The sequence below is a fragment of the Petromyzon marinus genome, chromosome 5 (genome assembly GCF_048934315.1).
Source record: "Petromyzon marinus isolate PM22_M1 ecotype Great Lakes invasive population chromosome 5, UKy_Petmar_22M1.pri1.0, whole genome shotgun sequence".
NCBI lineage: Eukaryota > Metazoa > Chordata > Hyperoartia > Petromyzontiformes > Petromyzontidae > Petromyzon > Petromyzon marinus.
In genome coordinates this window covers 16,942,989-16,964,021 of record NC_133671.1, presented here as the reverse complement: position 1 = coordinate 16,964,021, position 21,033 = coordinate 16,942,989, and the positions used below count along the sequence as shown (strand labels likewise).

At 45.6% G+C, this 21,033-nt stretch overlaps 1 protein-coding gene across 2 annotated transcripts in view; it reads right to left on the bottom strand.

The window, feature by feature from the left end:
- LOC116939146 (oxysterol-binding protein 1-like) overlaps positions 1 to 21,033 on the bottom strand; it is a 76,065-nt gene that overhangs the window by 15,846 nt on the left and 39,186 nt on the right. For both annotated transcript variants that reach the window (XM_032947191.2, XM_032947192.2), the window contains 3 exons: positions 14,907 to 15,157; positions 5,602 to 5,797; positions 834 to 951 (listed from right to left, as the gene is read on the bottom strand). In XM_032947191.2, coding sequence (XP_032803082.1) covers positions 834 to 951; positions 5,602 to 5,797; positions 14,907 to 15,157 — 565 coding nt within the window. The remainder of the gene's footprint in view (positions 1 to 833; positions 952 to 5,601; positions 5,798 to 14,906; positions 15,158 to 21,033) is intronic.

Genomic DNA, 21,033 nt, shown 5'->3' with positions numbered 1-21,033 from the left:
GTGTATATGCAATGCACGTAAAATAGCACAGGCGGTTAATCCACAACACCTGGGTCTGTTCCGTGAACACGCACACCACCGAGCCTTCAAAGACTTCACGTGGTCTCAAAATGTACCTAGCCTGGCAGCACATTGGCTGCGGTGACGTCACAGTCACTTAAGTGGCGAGGAGGTGGCTGTGGTTGGTCACACTGTGCTATGTACCTGCAGCGACCCGATTCCCAGCCACGGGTAACATCAGTGGGTGAATTATATCAGAACTGGTTCCAGGACCTAGGTTGACTCAGTTTTGTTATACGAGTACTTGGTCTGGTGTGCTGTCCACACCACCCCATCGCGAGCAATTCCAGCCATAATAGGTAACCTCTCTCGTAGAACCTGCCTCAATAGCTCGTCAAAAAACTGCGCGCAGGGTGGCAATTTTGTTTGCATCACTATTATCAAAACACAGGACCAAAGACCAAAAAACGCCATGCAGTCAACAACAAACATCACTATTAACTGTAAAATAAATACGAACTCGTAATTTTCTATTGAGCAAAGTTACTTTAAAACTTGGGTGTAGACGATACGAGGGAAATGCGCTCGTGTGTGTACGCATGTATGTATAACTTATTTTTCAGTTTAATTTATCGCACCATACGTAGCCAACTGTGCAAAGCGGAGGTGCGTGTATATTCCGAGTGTGAATCTGCACTCAGGTGTGTGTTGTGCGCAGACCGAGTGGGTGAACACCTGTGAAAAAGAGCTGTATCGCTCAACAGATTCCTCAAGTGTAAATAAATATTCTGGAAAAAGAAAAAGTACATTCTGAGTGCAAGCGCCGGGCTCACTTGTGTTTGGACTCGGCTGGTACAGTGATGAACTCCGGCGCGTCTTCCATCGCGTCGAAAAACTCGAATTCATCATCTTCGTCGCTCGCGTCCGCCTTGCCGCCCCCTCGCCCACCCACTGATGGGAAACACGAGTGCGGTGGGTGAAAAACAAAGAAAGAGTTCCCCCCCCGCCCCCGCCCCCGGATAACCTCACCAGACTGTTGGTGCAAGTAGTGCTGCTAAGCGAGCACCTATGAAGGCCGGCGCGGCACACATGGGGGCGGGTGACCAACGCCACGCCCGATCGCCTTCGTCTCCCGAGTGGCGATGTTTTTACACACCGCACCAGGTACTCATAGGAGAGGCCCAGGACGGATTCGCATAATCGTCACCGGTGTTAGCTGTGAGCGGGGAATCAAAATCGGGTCACCGGGTTCGCTACACTACCGCTGCGCGGCGGCTTGCACACACAGGCACACACGCGTAGCACGCACAGAGCCGCAACGACACGCGAGCGCATGGACGTGAGCACAAAAACCACCGACAAGGGGAACCGCCAGCTTGCATTCTGCACTGGCTGCTGAAGATCCTCTCATTCTGTAGCCTTCACTGTCAACAGGCTATAATAAACTTCTCAGAAAAGTAGAAATTGACGGTTCATGCGTCGCTAATGCATACAACGGGATGCGCCCTAAACTCTACGGCAAAGCAGAGCCATAAAAACGAAGCCTTGGTTTTAGTTAAGATAAAAATGAAGTTGTTCACTCTATAATTGCTTGCCTTGTGGGTAGAGAGAGCTGTTGTCACCCACGAGAATGAAATTAATGGCCCGTTTATCCAGAAGCAAAATGCACCCAAGACACCAAGGTCGTCTTGTCTGTACCGAAACCACAGGGAGTTGGGTAGCAGCACCATGTGAACGGCCTTGGAAGGGGCACTCATACTTGTTGCCAGGGCACAATTTTCTGACAACGTTGCACATCGAAGATTGGGGCATCTTAGCATGTGCACTATTTAACAAGATGAATTTGTTCGATGTGCACTTTAATGTGGCATGTATGTATGTTAAACTTTTCTCGCACCGTATGTTGCCAGCCATGCTAAATGTGAGCACTGTGAAGTCATTTGTGTACAATATGCTATGGATTTCACATAAACACAACAAAGGTTTGCATTCATTTACAAAGGCAAAGGCACTGGATTCCACGAGTTTATGAAAATAGAAGCATTAACAACAGTAGCAAATTTTGATTTAAAGCTTTCGTGACTGCAGTAATTCATATTCTTAGTTTTTTCGGTAAAGTCACGTTGAAGAGAAACAACAAAATATATATAAAACAATAAAAAATTCTCACGACGTTTCGACCATAACTCAAACGGTCGTCATCATCAGATGATGATGATGACCGATAGTTATGGTCGAAACGTCGTGAGAATTTTTTATTGTTTTATATATATTTTGTTATTTTGTTGTTTCTCTTCAACGTGACTTTACCGAAAAAACTAAGAATAACAGTAGCAAAGTTTCTATTTAAGCAGCTTTTATTTACTTGTCATGCTTTCAAAGCGCAAGACGAAGGCATGGAATGTATTAAATTGTCCACGACAGCGCCAGCAGGTACGATGTTATTTAAAAGTGACATTATGGTTCAGGTGGGAAATAAAACGATGCTGAATTTCACAATGATACACTCCTCGTAAATAAATAAGCAAAGAGTGCCACTACTGATTTGCTGGCTGAAATTATCAATCCAAATTGCCAAATGGTACTGCTGACATCGCAAATTTTCAATTGACATGGATCATTATTTTAAGACAACTTCTCAAAATGGTGTGAACGCCCACGAAATGTAATACAAGTAAAAAATAATTGCCTTGTCTAGATGAGCATTACTGCACAAAACAGCAGTGGCAGAGTAGGCCACGCACCCTTCTAGGGCAGTGATTAGACATCATCAGTGCGAAGGCCGCCACACATGTGAAACCATTAGGGTTTGACAGCACGGTGATGATGATGATGGGGGGGGTGTTTTCACATGTTGTGTATTGTCGGGGAAGGCCGCACTACAAGGCCACCAGGGGCCACCAATGGCCCCGCAGGCCTTAAGATGAAGCACACCCAACTAAACCATGCGGACAGAATTTTCATCCGATTTCAGCAGCTAAGCTGGTTTACGCCTGGACAGCACTTGGGCTGGTTGTCCACCACGCACAGAGAGGCTGCTGTAAGCTACTGCATATGGAATGTGGTGGACAGCAGAGGGCAAGTGCAGTGATATCCATTGTTGTACTGTAGTTCTGACACGTAAAAAGTAGATAAGATCTGTGTCAGCCGGATCGCGGCCTGTTTAGCCATGACCGCGACTGCATAAAAAAAGAGACCGTACGTTTTTATAATGTAGTGATTAACCCAAGGATAACATGAACTTAACTCCAATATTCTGAGATAGTAGTAATAGTACTGTACTTCTACGCTCTCTGCCTTCATCAACCCGCGTCGACTAGCGTGGTGAAGTATGTTCAAATTAGTCCCAAAACCCACACAGGATTAGGAGAGGCCCTCATCCAGCGGCGGATCGATAAATGGGCTCTGACATGTACTGACAGGACCTCGCACGTGCAATTTGCAGCGCGATTTGTTCACGTGCTGACGTTATGTGCGGAAGCAAGAGCCGATTTTGATGCGAGGCCTTCATCCAGCAGTGGCCATGCGATGAAGAACGCTCTCCAGAGCTCCCTCCAGGCCGAGGCCCGAGGCTCTCCTGCTCGCAGTAGCGCGAGAAAAAGTTATTGCGGTGGGGGGGGGACGGCACCTTCACCTCTCGTTGTAATAAAAAAGACAAAGAGATGAAGTGGCAGAGGTGAAACGTGGCGAGTTTTAAAAACTGCGTCCAGGTGACGCGGTAGAAAATGTGAAGGCTGTAAAAAAAAAAACTCTTTGTTAAATCCGATAGCTTAGTCAGTACTTCCGAGCTACTTCAGAGAAAAATGTGAGAATAGCCCCAGCATAAGTAGCGCGTATTTATATAACATTATAACATTGAATTCCCGTGGCATTACACAATTACCAGACCCGCGTGCAGGCTCCCACACAAAGTACAACCTTACAACCAATGTCATCCATTTCTAATGCCTGCGTTCTTCAGCTCGCAACTTTCTAAGAAAACGACCAGGTATGTGCAATTCACCCGCTGACTGGCAGAATGAGCACCGGTCATCCTTGCTGCGCCCAACTTCATAAGCAATTGGCGATGATGAATTACAGCACTAATTACCGGTTGTTCCATCATTACGCGTGTCGTTAACAGGGTAATGACACATTGACTAGCGAGGAGCGCAATGTGAATATTGTAAATTGACAAACAAGGCCGTGTCGACCTGCTACACCCACAACCATGACAACAACTACCCCCCCACGCGCCACCAGTGAACTCCATGGGGTAAAACGCTTTGTTCGATTCGATGTTTCTCCATTGCTTACAAACTTGGAGACATATTGAAACTTGGAAATGCTTGCACACCACGCCAACAAACAACAAGGCTCATCATGTAATGAGCAAAGAAGGAAGTGCCAATACGTGGCGCCGGCTCACCGCCCCACTGCCTTCCTCGCTGGGTCCGTGGTTCCTCATGCCTCCAAATCATTCTACGTTTTCGAGAGCGAGCATATAGTGTGTGCGTAATTTTTATTATTATAATATTAATACTGAATCATGTAAAGACCATCCCCCCTGGAAAAGTCAAAACCTGGATAAACAGAAGCAGGTTATTCATGGCCTTGTAACATAACTTATGAGCCAAGTATTAATCCAGCGCTGGAAAATAAACCCAAATAAGTGCAGAACCGATTTAACGTGATGTTTATTTGTGTGCTTCGGGAGCCAAGTTTAAATCGCTGGCAGCTGCTTCCAATTATCCGGATCGGCATTCTGACCTCTGATCCACCCCACAAACTCACAGGAGTGTTTTTTTTTTTAACTGAACGACAGGTGGCAGCTCAACACAGTTAATCTGCGCTATGGATGAGCCACAGCCGGATAAACGGGGTTCGACTCTGTAGCTGAACTGCAATGTGACCTATACAACGACCACCACCCCCCCCCCCCCTCGCATAGCCTTTAACAGACTGTGGGGGGGAGAGTGTTGTTAGCGAGCACCTATGAAGGCCGGCACGGCACACGAGGGGGTGAGTGGCCATAACCAAACCCGGCCGCTTGGTCCCCCCAGTGGCGATGTTTCCACAGCAGGTACTCGTGTGAAGCCGAGTCGACCTGGGGCACACGCCCAGGAGCCATTCAGATAACCATCACTGGCGTTGTGGCCGTGAGCGGCAATCGAACTCGGGTCGCCGGATTCGTAGCGCGGCGTGCCAACCACTTCACTTCCGCTCCCCACTGAAGACACAAAGATCAAAGATCCCCCATATAGCCTTAACAGACTGTAGGGGCAAGTGCTGTTAGCGAGCACCTATGAAGGCCGGAACGGTACACGAGGGGGTGGGTGGCCAGCACCACGCCCGACCGCCTTTGTCTCCCTAGTGGCAATGTTTACACACCGCACCAGGTACTCATTTGAGGCTGAGTCGACCTAGGGGAGGCCCGGGACCGGTTCAGATAATCGTCACTGGTGTTGGCCGTGAGCGGGAATCGAACCCTGTGTCGCCAGGTTCATAGCGCAGCGTGTGTGTGTGAAGACACACACACACACACACGCGCACACGCACGCACACACACACACACACACCCACCGACGCAGACGCACAAAACGGCCACGCGCCGGCCCCCACCTTTCCCAGCAGGGTTCTCGCTGCCGGCGCTGGTGCGCACCGAGGCCCCGCGACACGCGCGCTCTAGGCTGTTGTGCTGCTTGGCCAGCTGCTCCAAGGTCTCCTCGAGGCGCAAGCGCTGCTCACGCTCATACTGCACCGTCTTCTGCCACTTTTTGCCCTGCGACTGTGCTTGCTCCAGGAAGTCGTGGCAGGCCTGGGGGGGGGAGGGGGGGAGGAGGGGGCAGTGTGCACGTCAGTCTCTGGGCTGGCACTTTTTGCACGCAAGTCAAGTAACGGGCAGCCAGGTTGACTCAACGGAAGAGCGGGGCGGCTCGCGACCCGAGGTGTTGCGAGTTCCAATCCTGGTTCGTGGTTGACCCAGAAATGTCACATCCCCCTTGGGGGGGGGGGGGGGGGGGGTCGGGTCGATAAAATAAACTACCGCCTTAAGGCGGTGGCGGCGGCAGCGGCGACGTCACCCGTGGTTTTTCTGATGTGGGCAACTCGGCCCGCCCCCCCTGTCAAGTTTCTACATTTTGCTCAGGGCTGGAAACAGGGGGGGGGGGGGGAGATGAGCACCGCACTCAAGGCTCAGCGGAGCAAGAAATCACTCTGACGAGGGGGAAAAAGAGAAACAGAGATCAGTGGGTAGAGCAATCGATCGGAATTCACACTTATTTTCGTTATGTTGCTGTTGGCAAATCAACGCACTCCACGAGGGTACACCTCGAGTTGACCTGTGTCGTGAATATGTTCGTAATCGTTATTGTCATCAGCCATGATCGATCTGCTGCTACATGAATCTCTCCGCAAATCGTCGCACCATCTCTCACAATCCTGGACGCGAGGCAATTTCATCACTCCACCTCCTCCCGTGGACGTCCTCTCTGACACGTTCCATCCCTGGGTCGCCACTCGGTTATTACTCGTGATTATCACTCCACAATATTTTACTCGGTATAATTTCTTGTAGCTATTATGTAACTAGATTTTTTTTCATCACTTATTCAAACACGACACTAATCACGCGAATGTATACAAGAGCAACGCGAGCAGAAATCTGTCCACATGCGATCTCAGATTACACGCCTCAGCTTAAACAAGGCTTGTACACAGTCAGCATTTTCAGAAAGACTGTGCTACATCGCAGATGCGCCAAACCCTCAAAGGGGCCCCATTGTGCAGACTTCGCATGTCCACACATTGACTCGTGCACAACACGCAGAGGCTGCAAACCGTACTGTGACGCCTGCCAAATCACAGCATCAAACACGAAAGTGTCACGGCTTCCGGCCACCTAGTGTCAGATCAAGTTTGTAAAATTAGTACGGGCGTAGCAATTAACAAACACCCCTGGACATTCCATGAACTGTTACGATTCTGGGCCACAAATCGATTCTATGTTTCTAGGTATTTTTTTCCGCCCTCCTTGTTCAGTACTGTTTGCTCCGGCAGCCGAAAGGTAAAGCAAGTACAGTATATAATTTTCATTTACATAAAAACATCGATTCTTTTCAAATGTGACCCGATGCATGTATCAAGAACTTTAACAATCAATATATCGATGAATTGGTGCACCCTTATGCACGAGAGTGAACGTGTGGTAGACCTACATGGCAATACCTTGTGCTCGGGTTTATTGCAATCTGTACTTATTCGCAACAGTTTCCTTTGCTAGATACATGTCTGCAATATGATGATAAGGCTCCAGAAAGGGCCTGAATCATTACATCGATGATAATCCATTCTTCACCTAATCGATACATCCTTTGAATCTCTAGCCCAAGATTGTGAAAAAATATATACATGCAAATTGAATAGTTAATATACGCTAATTATGCATTAATGCCTGGAGACCGACAGGGTAGAGGAAGATGGAAAATGTGATGGAACTGAAATAAGATGACCAAAGAGGCCAGAGAATAAATAATAAGAGATGAATGAATGTGGACCAATGAAAGAGTGTGTGGGACGATTGAAAGGAACAAGTAAATTATGGTATTCTTGGTTCCACCGGGAAAGTCACGTAGATAAAATCAAATTTTAAATTATTACAACTAAAACAACAAATAAAAATAATTAATTGAAAAAAAAGTGTGGGTTGAGAATATGCAAAAATCCAATATAAAGAGGAAACTCTACAGCAGCGGTCCCCAACCTTTTTGGCACCAGGGACCGGTTTCGTGGAAGACAATTTTTTCACGGACCAGTGGGGGGGGGGGGTTCATCATTGGGTCTTTCCCCCTTTTCAAAGAAGCTCTCCAGCGACGTTTGTTTTTTTTACTCATTGTGGCTACTAGGGGTTAGAGCTTGTGGGCTTTACCAAAACTGTGACTGAGACGAGTGCGCAGTGCGGGAAAGAGGCGCAGACGGAAGTGGTGAATAATAAAATAATGGGGGTGGGCTACACGCGCGGACTCACCGCTCTCACCTCCTGCTGTGCGGCTCGGTTCCTAACAGGCCGCGGACCGGGACCGGTCCGCGGCCCGGGGGTTGGGGACCCCTGCTATACAGAAAGGCAAGTCCGGGAGTTACCACAGTGCACAAAACGGTACGAAATAAACAACAAATACAGTGTGGATAAGAGACAAAAGAAATTTAACGCAGATGAAAGAAAGCAAAAAAAAGTGTTTTGTCAGCGCTGTATTTTTTTGCGTATGTTGTTTCGCCCAAGCTGTATTCGTTTAGAGAGCACGGAGTATACACGGAAGTGCAAAAGATGCAAAGGTGCAATAAACTAAAAACAAAGATGAGACGAAAAAAAACTGTGCGTTAAATACAAACGACACCTGACTGACAACGGGTGTAGTTACTTGTGACCCAGTCCAGATTAAAACCACAAAATCGGTGGCTTTTGGCTGGCCATCGAACAAAGACGGTCACTGCATTGCGCGCTTTCAGATTTGCTTCTGCAGCTGTCTGGAACGCTCTTTCTTCCGATGTTAGGAAGGAATTGGAGCCGTGCACTTCTGAATCACCCAGATTGAACACTCATTTCTTTAGAACTGCTTTTTGTATTTAATTTGTTGTCCTTCCCCCACACCTCCGTCGAGCACGGCTGACTATGTAAAGTGCAAAGGAAAGTACATACGTATAAAGTGACTGTCGGGGAATGCGATAGGTCGATATGCAGTGAGCATCATTTAGTTGATCCTTAATTTTTCCCTCGAAGCAAACTCTAGGAGAATGAATATTCGCATTATTATTTGCCACAATTAATAATGTCAAACGAAATATATGTATCCAAAAATTAGTTGCCATTGACGATATGAAGGGAGGGGTGGGGAGGGAACAAATTATTCAACAGCTGAATCGCAACTCTTTATAGATTTAAGTGCTCTAGCTGCAGCATATTCTACACCCACCGGGCATTCCTTAGGTCGCTCAACAAACTGCTAAGCAGGCTCAACTTTGCTTCGCTTTTTGGATCTGGTGAGATCAGGCGCACATCCCGGATGATTTGTGTCAAAAGGGAAAAAAATACATGAATGAATGCGAGGCAATAAAAGGGGCAGGCAAGAATGATAAAACGCACAATGCAAACAAAACGGGAACACGTAGAGGAGCTTCAAACAACGCTGTGGTAATGATGTAGTTTAATTGGTACCCCTAGGTATATCACAGCAAACGGATGTTTTCCAGAACAACTGGCTCATGAAACAAGTCAAACAACGCTCCATGCTCAACATATGAAGCAACTGGCGGGACCCCGGGGTCCCATCACTGCCCCGGGGTGGGAAAAACCGCGTAGCGACACGAGTCTTGTTGCCTTACCGACAACAACAAAACTAGTGGTCAATCGATTGGCCTCGTCGAGAGCTACTCGGGGCACTGAGTTTCGTAAAAAGTTGAAAAATTACATAACACGTTAAATTCACTGCCTTGGGGGGCGGCGGGGCTCGCCTTGGCAAAGAAGCCGAGGATCGACGGCTGACCGGAGGGCGTGGTCGCCGCGCGCGACTGCGGCGGACGCCCCCCGGGGCTCGCGTTTGGCCGGTGGGGTGGCGCCCATCGTGTCGATCGCCGCCTGCTGGCGCTTGTTGGCGCCAGCAGGCGGTGTCCTTGCGGGGTCACGAGTGGGCGGACTGAAAAATAATAATTATTGACCTGATTTTTGCGGGACCCCGGGATCCCGCCAAATGATTCATATGATTTCCAACACGTACCACTGGGTGTTATTTAACGGTGCCGCTGGCTCTTCCCCCGAGACACATTACCACCCCATTAGACCGTGTGCTGTCTGTGTTGTTCTTAGTGTTGACGTTCAATGGTATGTGGAATGTTCTAAGGGCTTTTTTGTATTGAATAGCAGAATGGGAGCAAAGGCATGCATTTTTGCCTTCGTATCATTTTCATCATCATCATCACAGTCGGCATCCACGATTCATCCGATGCCTCCTCAAGTCATCGCCATCTCTCATAGTCCTGCGATGCAATGGGCCATCTAGCACCTGCAAACGAACTGCCATCAGATAACTGTCTAAAATTACTCAAGCAATCTGTTGTTTTTGGTGGGAGGCACTCTACAACACAATATTAAAAGGTATAAATCTTGACTTAATGCTTTCGTGACTGCAGGAATTCATATTCTTTGGGTCTTTCGGTAAAGCCATTGGCGTACCTTCAAAAACAAGTTGAAGGTACCCCAATGGGTTCTCCCTTATCTCCAGTTGTAGCCACTGTTTTCACGGAGAAATTTAAACAAGATGCCATCCAGGCATCCACCGTACGTCCTTCCTTGTGGAAGAGATACGTAGATGATACGTTCGTCATCTGGCCACATGGCCTACCAGCTCTGGACCAATTCTTCAACCACATAAATTCCATACACCCAGCCATCAAATTCACCATGGAGGTGGAAAAGGATGGCAAGTTACCATTCTTGGATGTTTTAATCGAAGAGAGACCAGATGGCTCAATGGGACTGGCTACAGGAAAGCCACCCATACAGATGCCTACCTAAAACCTGACTCCCACCACCATCCATCCCAGAAGAATTCCCTCATCAAAACTCGACACCATCGAGCTCGTTGTATTTCCGACCATCACCACCTAGCCAGTGAACTGGAGCACGCACACCAAGCCCTCAAGAAGAATGGATATTCAGACTACACAATCCGTAAAGCTATCACTCCAACCATTGGGAAAGAACCATCTGAAGACCCAATCAAAACCATCACCTTGCCAGACATCGCAGGGGTCACCAATAATATTTCCAAAATCATGAGCAAACACAAGATCCAGGTACGATTCAACACAGTACATAAAATTCGTGATTTGATCCCATCTGTGAAGGATGTGATCCATGACATGCAATACCCCGGTGTCTACAACCTAAGCTGTCTGCGGCAGCAGTTACATTGGGGAAACTAAGCGACATGTCTCGGACCGGGTTCGTGAACATAAGGCAGATATGAAACACGGTAGGACCAATACCTCAGCCGTGGCTGATCATTATTTTAATGTGGTGGGCGCACACAAAATAGATTTTGCCAAGACGAAGGTACTCTGTAAACCCACTGGCTGTCAGCAAAGATTCGTTCATGAAGCCATCCAGATATATAAACACAGACACAATTTGATATTCCCTTCCTACCTACCTATGTTTGCAGTTATTTTCGACTCTCTGAGTTACATTGACTAACACATCCACCGTGAGCTGTGTTAGTAAATGGCGGCTTTCCATCCTTTTCCACCTCCATGTGGCGATGACTTTTACTAGCTCTCTCCGAGCTTACATTTACAAGCATCTCTAAATCTTTGTAAACAGGGCTTTGATTGGGGTAGACCTACTGCCAGGGACAGAGACCTCTCCTCCATTAAAATTAGCTGTCCCGCCCATCTCTAAACCTTTATAAACAGACTGCCTCAGCAGCTTTCCCCCTCTTTTTTCACCTGATGACGATTGCTTGTGTTGCGATCGAAACGTGATATTGTTATTATTTTAATTTTTTTTTCTATCTACGTGGCTTTACCGAAAGACCCAAAGAATATTAAAATGTATAATAAGCATACCGTCAGCTGATGCAACGCTGATTCCACGATTAGTAATTAGTACATTTACACCCCAACTACATTAAAACAAACAAAAATACACGTCATAATAAAGTCTGGCCAGTGTGGAAGAGTAGGCCAAATATTCAGCGAGGCCTCTCTTAGAACTCCCTCTAGTGGAGGCCCTTCCGTGAGCAATGGCATGAACAAGAAATTTTAGGGTTGCACCTTTAACTTAACGTCGTGAAATTTGGAATAATCAAGCAGTGAATTTTATGAAACTATCACGAAATAATCTGCTTTAAATACAATGGCAATTCATTACAAGGTGTACACTTGTCAAATTTAACAACCACAAGAATGTCAACTCATGGTTTATCAATTTATTAGATCCGCGTGCTAATGTCACCAAATGTTATTTGTGAGTGTGTAATTAAAACGAATAGACGTGATTTTTTTTAATTGCCGAGCAAATCCTTTAACACTCACAACATGTTCTTATTTTTTTTTTCTTTAGTTGACCCAAAATTTTGTTGCGAAAGGATTGAAATCATGCCACATTAAAACTAATGTTCAACATAAATGTTTTCCTCCAAAACAATATTTGGTGCAATTACAAGCTAAAGAACTACAGCATACTGAGAAAAATTAGCGATTTGCCATCATGGTGTCCCGCTGCACGAACAGAATCTTTATTTTTACTGGAGGAATCTGACGAGCTGAGTTAGACAAAACACAGCCACCAGATACACACTTGGAGTCAACGTGAGATGTGCAGCCCTGCTTCACTTGTTTAGAGGGGCCCCTCCGGAGAGTATTTTTTGCCTACTCTTCCCAAAGACAAACTGCGGTAAATCCATTTGTACCGCTATACAGAGGTGGGGGGGGAGGGAAGTTGAGAAACTTGCACCGTTGTTTCAACTGCCGTGCAAGGAATATCTCATCGAACCGGCAACCTCTGGGTTGCAAGTCCGGTGTGCTAACCGTTTCTCCACTGTGACAGCAACCTATACTTACAGCAGTGCATTAAAGATCATCATGTAATTTTTGTTTCTATAACAGTGACCGATGTAATACTTCAACAAAAGCAAATCTCGTCCACCATCCCCACGTGCTGTTCTTAAAGGTTCAAGGTTGTGCAAGCAAGGAGTGTTATCCTTACTGCATTCGCATTCATTTACGTTCGGTCATTGTGGAGTTGGTCAGGCGCCGTGAGACTCAAGTGTGTGCATGGTGAAAGGACCTTCGTATCATGAATGGGTGCCACGGTGGCAAGATGTTAAGTACCTCGCCTGGTATACAGGAGGTGGTGGGTCCGATCCAGACCCTGACGCATGTATATTTGAAGTTTGCAAATTCTCCCGTGGTCGCGTGGATTTTTCTATGGGTCTTCCGGGTTTTTCCCTCCACATTTAGAATCAACATGCGTTGTGAGTATTTGGCTGCTAGAAATGTCCGCTTGGTAAGCAACTTTCTTGAGCAGTCGTTTGCGACCAGGTTGCTTAGGAAAAAGAACGATATTGTTCAGTGGGCCTTGCCTGGTAAAATAGATGTTTTTTAATTAAATTTAATTAGCTGCCACATATGAGCCACGACCTTTAATAAGAATCCAAGATAATAATAATACTAATGATGATCAACCCTTTATCAATCCACTGCTGGATAAAGACCTCTCATTGCCTTGTTGGTCAGGTGAGTTGTTTGACCATATTTCACTCACACTCATTGACATGGGTTGGTGAAGAGGGCCAACCCAGGACCGGTTCAGATATCACTCGCCACTGACGTTAGCCGTGGCCGGGAATTGAACTCAGGTTGTGAAGGTTTTTAGCGCGGTGCGCTCACCACAGAACCACCTTCCCACCCGTGCCCTTTACAGAGAGATAAATCCCGCTTAAATCTGCTCCACCTGGTTGACGGGCATCAACATCAAATTGTAGGGTTAGTCTTGTTAGAGAGAGAGAGAGCCACATTCATTACACATTCATAAGTCCGCAAAAATATAACTAACGGAGTAAGAAAAAAGCGATTTGGTCAGTTCATTAAAGTAAAAAAAAAAATCTGGAGAACAGTGTGATTGGATTGACAAGCTCGTTTTGATAATCATGCCTCTTCAGTCCATGCACCCAACCCCTATTCCTGCGATGCAGTTCTACAATCTGAAATTAACAAACGCTATCGATTCACAGCAGTTTGCGAATCCAATTTCCACGGAACGTCTGTTTGTTATTTGATGACCATCGATGGAGAAGGGGGCAAAGCAACCATTTGCGTGTCAAATTCAAACTTTTCAAACGTCAACTTAAAAAATATATTTTTAAGCCACCCCTCACTGTTAAGTTCAATCCCAAACTTTATAGTGTAAAGCTATGGAAATCACTGAAGGCGGATCAGTCTCAAATCTTGTGAAATAAACGAATGAACGAGAGCAGGATGGAGTGCATTTGGAAAGCTCAGCGTGGTAATAAAAAGCGGCATTCCAACGTGCCTGAAGAAAGCACGTTTTTAATTGGAACCTTTTGCCAGCTATGAAGTGTGGATCAAAATGAATGGAAGCTGACAAAGAAAATGGAAGGAAAGCCAAAATAGTGTACAAAGAGATGCAATCTCACTGTCCTCTCTACAAACGGTCCACTGTCCAAAGCAGGCAGTGTTAATGGATGCACTTGGGTTGGTGGGTGCGTTGAATGTGCCTATTCTGGGGATGCTCGTTTTGTCAGGTCGTTCAACTGAGAAGCAGAACAACTCGCCAGTTTTAATGTCAGTGAAGTATACAAACTCATATTTTTTTTTCATAAAACCGAGGGCCCCCCCCCCTATAGTTTAAATGGTCTTACCAATTACATCTGGTGACACGCCAGCTTTTGTTTTACAAGCCTGACTTGCTGCCGATGCAATCCTGAAGGTTGAAACTTCGGTCCAGAGATTGCTTGCTTAAAGGACTGCTGCTGGATAACTGTCCTGGAAAAGCCAATAGGCCCACGGACTGAAACACATTTTTAATTACTATAAGAGTTCTGCTTATAGATTAATAAAAAGAGCTTGACCGATGACATGCAACGAATGGTTTTGGGTCGTGATTTTCCAAGTTTTACTGTTAATAGGGCAGACATGAATCTGTATAACACTTTGTGATGCATCCGTTAATTCAATTTTAAATGTAAACAAGTGTAATATTCACGTAGAGCGCTTTGCCCATCCACTGCTGGACCAAGGCCCTCCCACCACCACTGTCGGTCATGGTGGTTGCCCGATCACAATTCACCAACGCTGGTGAATCAGTGTAAGTTGGCAAAGACGATGAACGCACACCCGTAATTTAGACTCACATTGATCATAGCATTGGAGGTGATGCGGAAGAGGGTGGCGCGCTCATTGACGGCCTTGAGCTTCTCGCTGCCCTCGGGCGGCAGCTTCAGGGTTTCCAGGTCGTTGAGCGAGCGCTGGAGGGCGGCTCCGTGCTTGCCGATCAGGTCGTTGCACGTGCTCAGATCTTCGAGCTTGGAGGACAGCGAGCGGAGCGTGGTCTGCAGTTCTGTCTTGTCAGCCTGTGCGCCTGACTTCTCATCGTCCGAGTCATCTGTGAAAAACAGAAATCACTTTTTTATCTATTTATAGTAGGTCCCATTTGTTCTCAAAAATTGCCGTTTCGCTCTGAGCTTCTAGGAATTCATATTTAGAGCAGATCAGTTTTAAAGCGGATCAGTTTTAAAGCAGCTCAGTTTTAAAGCAGCTCCGATAGTAATAATAAACCCGATTCAGCGCACGCACATTTCACAAATCAGACGCATTGTTTGATCGGGGACTTGGTAGGCGCGGAGCCAAATCTCAAAGTGGCTTGACGCTGGCCTGGACAGAGGAGCCTTGAGCTGCTGCTCAACCCTAACCGTTAATGCTAAAAGTGGAATGTACACGAGGATTTATATGCACAATTCCATCCATGTAAATATACTCAATTTTTTTTATAATACTCATACGGTGTGTGTTTTTGTTGCAAGTGTGGCAAAAGCAAAGAAAACCACAGTTAAAGCCGAAATACATGTACTTACACTGCACTGTGCTAAAATTCCGTTTGACCAAAAAAATATTCCTACCTTATAGAGACAACGGTGCACATTTTCAGTTGGTATGTTCAGAATAAATGCGGTGATACCGATGGTCGCCTGACTGCACGAGCCAACAACGGACGCTTTAGCGGTGAGAGTTGTCCACTGCTAAGTCCGGGAACTTAAAAACCGTCTTTCTTTGGTCAAAGACACGTGACAGTTTACATTAATCAAAACGCAGCAGTCAAGCGTGAGCTACCCTCTCTTTCCTCGCTTGCCTCACTCAAATCAGAATGAGTCGGTAATTGGAAAACTTTGGCAAAGCGTCTCATCGAAAATGACAGCCGCGCCCTGCCATCGCAAGAGGCACATTCTTCTCACTTGCAGCATTCGTTTCCGAGCGGGTTACCGAACATCACCGAGCCAAGGGAAGTTCTTCGTTTGAGGCCAGGTCAGACCCCACTGAGGATATCGCGCGCATCATTTCACAAAACTATGGGAAATAACATGCCAGTTGCCATCAAATTAAACACCGCCGCTAATTGTGGCAGCGGTTAAGCAGCAGCCAATGTCACCCCTGTCTTGAAAGGCACCCACAAAACAAGGAGGGGAAAAAAAGTGCTCCAAACGAGAGAGAAAAAAAATTGTTCATCGCCACAAGGGCAAGTGGATACTTACAATGCGTCAGGGGGTCACAACAGCGTGGACGTCCGTGCATAATCAATCTGGCCCAAGGGCCAAAGAGAAATCGAATGTATTCTTTGTTATTAGCTTGCAATATATCGCTTCATATAATAAAATAATTCCTTAAGTTCACAAATCATCTATTGAATCGTGCTTGCAAAATTACTTACAGCATTTGCAAATGATATTTAGAGTTACACGCACTGCAATCCTATGACTTTGATTAGCACGGCTGGCTACGTACGGTGCGAAACAAGTTCAACATACATATATAAATATGTTTTTGTACAACAGCCTTGTGTCTGCTGGACGTGGTCCTCCCTGTGCTGTGTAGGTTGGGCGTGGGGGGCGGTTATTTGACTGTACCTAACCACGCTGCTCAGTACGGGTTGGTGAAGGTGGGCAGTGTAGGTATGGGAGCATCGAAGTATAAGCACAAGGATGGATATTGCTGCACGGCTCTCCTCCGCTGTCCACCATAAACCTGATGACACAACCTGTATGTGCGTGGCGGTCACCCATCCAAACACCATCAAGGCTCAACATTGCTTGGGCTCACGAGATCTCATGAGATCAGGTGCATTGCGGGCGCTTTAATCATGGGCATGAAAATTATATACTCATGTTAAATTTAGATCAATGGAGTAAACAAACTGCAGTAAAGAAGAAAACTGGAAATACCGTAATACATTCGAGATGGCGAAACATTTCCAGAAAAATTTATCCATTCTTGAATAAGATTATTTAGCGATGCTGTGTCGACAGCGGTGCACACGCACAATTAACATAAAACTCAACACATTCGTCATTAAAAACAGTGCCTTGAAAGGGACGTTATATAATAGGTGACATTTCAGGCAACGGCTCATAGGACATACATTCTTGAATCGGATTGTTGAGCTTGGATGAATTATCCAAAACTCCCAAAAGTCACAATGTTCCACTGCAGCAGGCATGCATTTGAAACACAATAATTAATACCAGTAATAACAATAACCAGTAATAACAATTAAAATAGAAATAACAAACGCAGGGAATTAGGCTTGAAAATATTAAATAAGTTCAGAAATTCCTGTGGTTTAAAATTGGTCATACTGTACTTCGTTTTGAGATATATCAACGAGGACACAAGTCTGAATGCATTTGGAAATGTCCTCAACCTTGTGGATTGATGGGCTGATTTTATGTTACAGGTCTCACGCTAAATTGTTCATCATCAATATCATGGGCCATGGTCAATCCACTGCTGGATGAATCGATGAAGGCCTCCCCAAATCGCTGCCACCGATCGCGATCCTGCGATGTAATGATCCGACCAGCATCGTTTCATCTGGACATGTGAAAAAGAGCTTCAGAGCTCATCGGATTCCTGCAGTCTAAATGAAGATTCTGAATTACTCGGTTAGATGTCAAATTTTCCATGACGTTTAAAATAAAACAGCAATTGGTCAAACCCAGTAGTGTACTGTAATTCATGTGTCCTGGGTATAGCTACAGCACGCGAGTGGGGGAGGCAACACAAACACCGATAATATAGTAATAGCTCAATTATGTGGCGTATCGTACACATTATCGCCTTGATAAAAAGAAACCCTTTGTAGGAATTAAACGGTTCAACGCAGCTCGCCATCGCATACTTACTGACCGCAAATGCGGCGCTTTTAAACTATCGTCCTTTCATTGCATGGCAAGAGGGACGATTCTCGATCATTGCGTCCGACTACAAATTCATGAGCAAGTCCGGCTGAAATGTCCCTTTGTTGGCAGGATACCAAATAAAAAAAACCCAGCAAACAGTCGGTGCCATTGATGTAAGCGTCCTGGGAATTGGCCCGGAGGAGCATACTAAGTGCTCGGGGGGAAAAGGAGGGGGGAGCATATACAGTTGGATCATGCCAACTGAAATCAGGGGAAGATGACAAAATATATACACAGTGTGTGTTATATATATATACACACACGCCACAGTCTGATCATTCTGAAACCACCAACCTTTAACGCTTATCGGGAGTCTGATGACTACATGTGTAAGTTGCGAAGACGATTACAAGCGTGACGTATTGCTCACTGCAAGAATGCGCAGTGATACATTCAGTGACATCGGTACATTATGACTGCAATGCGTCCCAGTACCGTTTAAAAATACATTTAAAAATTACTATTTGTTCTCCCCTCTCAGGTCACCCTTTACAGGTACTTGCCCCCTTTCGCATTTATAAAAGGGAAATACAATTAAGTGGTTACAGTCGCAATAATCCTTGTTTTATTCATACCGCAAGGCAAGAACGCACCGCAGTCATCTCGACGTGCATCATGCTTTCAATGTACACACCCAAATAAACGACAAACTAAACATTTTCCTTTATTTTATCAAGTAAGGCGCACTTCGGAAGCAACCTGTGCCACAAATGAGAGCTCAACGAAGCGGCTTATCGCATGGAAATTTGGAGCAGACCAAATACCCGAAACGCGTGACGTCGATTCTGAATGTGGAGGGAAAAATCGGAGGGCACGGAGAAAAATCCACACGACCACGGGGAGACCATGCAAACTCCAAATACACAGCAAGCATCAGGTTCGGGAACAAACCCACCACTTCTTGTACACCAGGCGCGGTAGTCAACATCTCGCCACCATGGCGCCCTAAATAACGGTAACATACAGCCCTTTATCAATCCACTGCTTGATAAGGGACTCTGCCACGCCACATAAGCCGTGGCGATTGTTTAAAACCACATTTCACCACACTTGTCAGCACAAGTTGACAAGGGCCGGTTCAGACATCACTCGCTACCGTTGCGAGTTGTGGCCGGGAATTAAACGCAGGTCACCGGGTTTATAATGCAGGGCACGAACCACTGTAGAAAACTAAGGCCTTGACCCTCTACCCGACTCACAGCCGTTGTCTTAAAGGAAGACATGCCCCAAAATTCCAAGCGGCGATGAGCTTCTCTCCAATGGGCTTCCCAGTTGGACTGGGTGTTGTTCACTGCATGATGCTCGACATCCGACTCCACGTGCCTGGAGACTCTTCTTCAGCAACTGAAGCTCCCGGCACGTGGTGTGAAACGTCGGACATCGCGCTGAACAACACACAGCACAACCGTGAAAACCTTCGCGGCAGCGATTACCCTGCAGGCGTACGCTGGGACGATGCGTCCCAAACTGTCAGACACAAATATGAAGGTTTATTAAAATAAAGACTTTAAATTTGAGGTCAGGTTCACCATCACTGCCCTCCAGTGTCATCACTTCATTCACACTAAAGAGACATTGGTAATACAACGTACGGAGGGCTTCAAAAGCTCACCAAATTAGTCGCAAGTATTTTGTTAATCGTGCTTGTACACTAGGAAAGGGCCAAGGGCCGGTTCAGACATCGCTCGCCACAGAGGTTGCCAGAATGTGACTTTACAAGTCTGGTTTCTCATGAATAAAGCTTCAAATTCGTACTGAAATTCGTGTTCAAACATGGACACACGGCCTAGATCAATATCTACAAGGGTTGCTGTATTGTCCGTTAAGTAAGAAGCACCCCAAACGTATGCCAGGTGTCAAATAAAATGATACCGATTTGGTGACACACACACCTAGCAGATGGGTTGTATCTTCCTTTAATGAAAACATAAAAATCAACCATCTTTGACACTCATCATACATACAATCTGTATTCCCAGGACATAAAAAAGGTTTCAACGATTTGAATCATGTGATTTAATAAACGTTCATAGTTAATTGGAAACGTGGGTATTTATTTTTGTATTTCATGAACTGCTAATTAACCGTAAACAGGACATTGCATCATAACTTATTTAAGTGCCGTCGAAAATAAATTGCCTCCAAGCGCTGTACACACGTAATGATGCATAACGGTTACGATTGTTCAAACACATTCTAAAGATGAATGTAAAGGTTAGCACTTAATATTGGTAGGATAAAATGATACGAATCTTTTATAATCTTTAAATATCCTGGAAAAATCCAACGAGCTATGAAGCTCTTTTTCGCAGATGCCCAGTTTATTTCACAGATGTCCAGATAATCACTGCTTGCATATATTTGATTTATTTTCCCTACAGAAGAGTTCATTTATCATATCAGTGTCATCAAAATCAGCCAGCCATGACCAATCCACTACTGGATCAAGGCCTTTTCAAGGGTATCATGTGTTTAGATTATTTTTCTGCGATAAATTTCCAAATGATAAGCCACTTTCGTTGAACTATCATTTGTGACCAGGCCGCTTCTGAAAAGAAGCTAAATAGCTCAGTTGGCTTTACCTGGTAAGATAAAAAATACTTTTAAAAATACTTTTTGTTCAGTGATTTTCTTACCTTTCCTATACTTTGCACTTCTATCGTGCTTTTTGTGTTGTTTATTTTTGTAACATTCTGACCTGCTTCTACTGGACATCTGAGAAAAAGAGCTATATAGCTAATCGGATCCCTCCAGAAGAAATATTATGATCAACTCGGCTCAGTTACTGCACATCACGTCAACACGTGAACAAAATGCGCTGCAATTACATGTGCAAAGTCCTTAAAGTACATGGTAGAGCCCTTTTATCAATTCGCTGCTGGATGAGGGCCTCCCTAAGCCATGTGGGTTTTGGGGCTAATTTGAGCATACTTAACTACTCTAGGCACTGTGGGTGGGTGAAGGCAGGGAGCATATATAGTGAGGGAAAAAGGTATTTCATCCCCTGCTGATTTTGTACGTTTGCCCA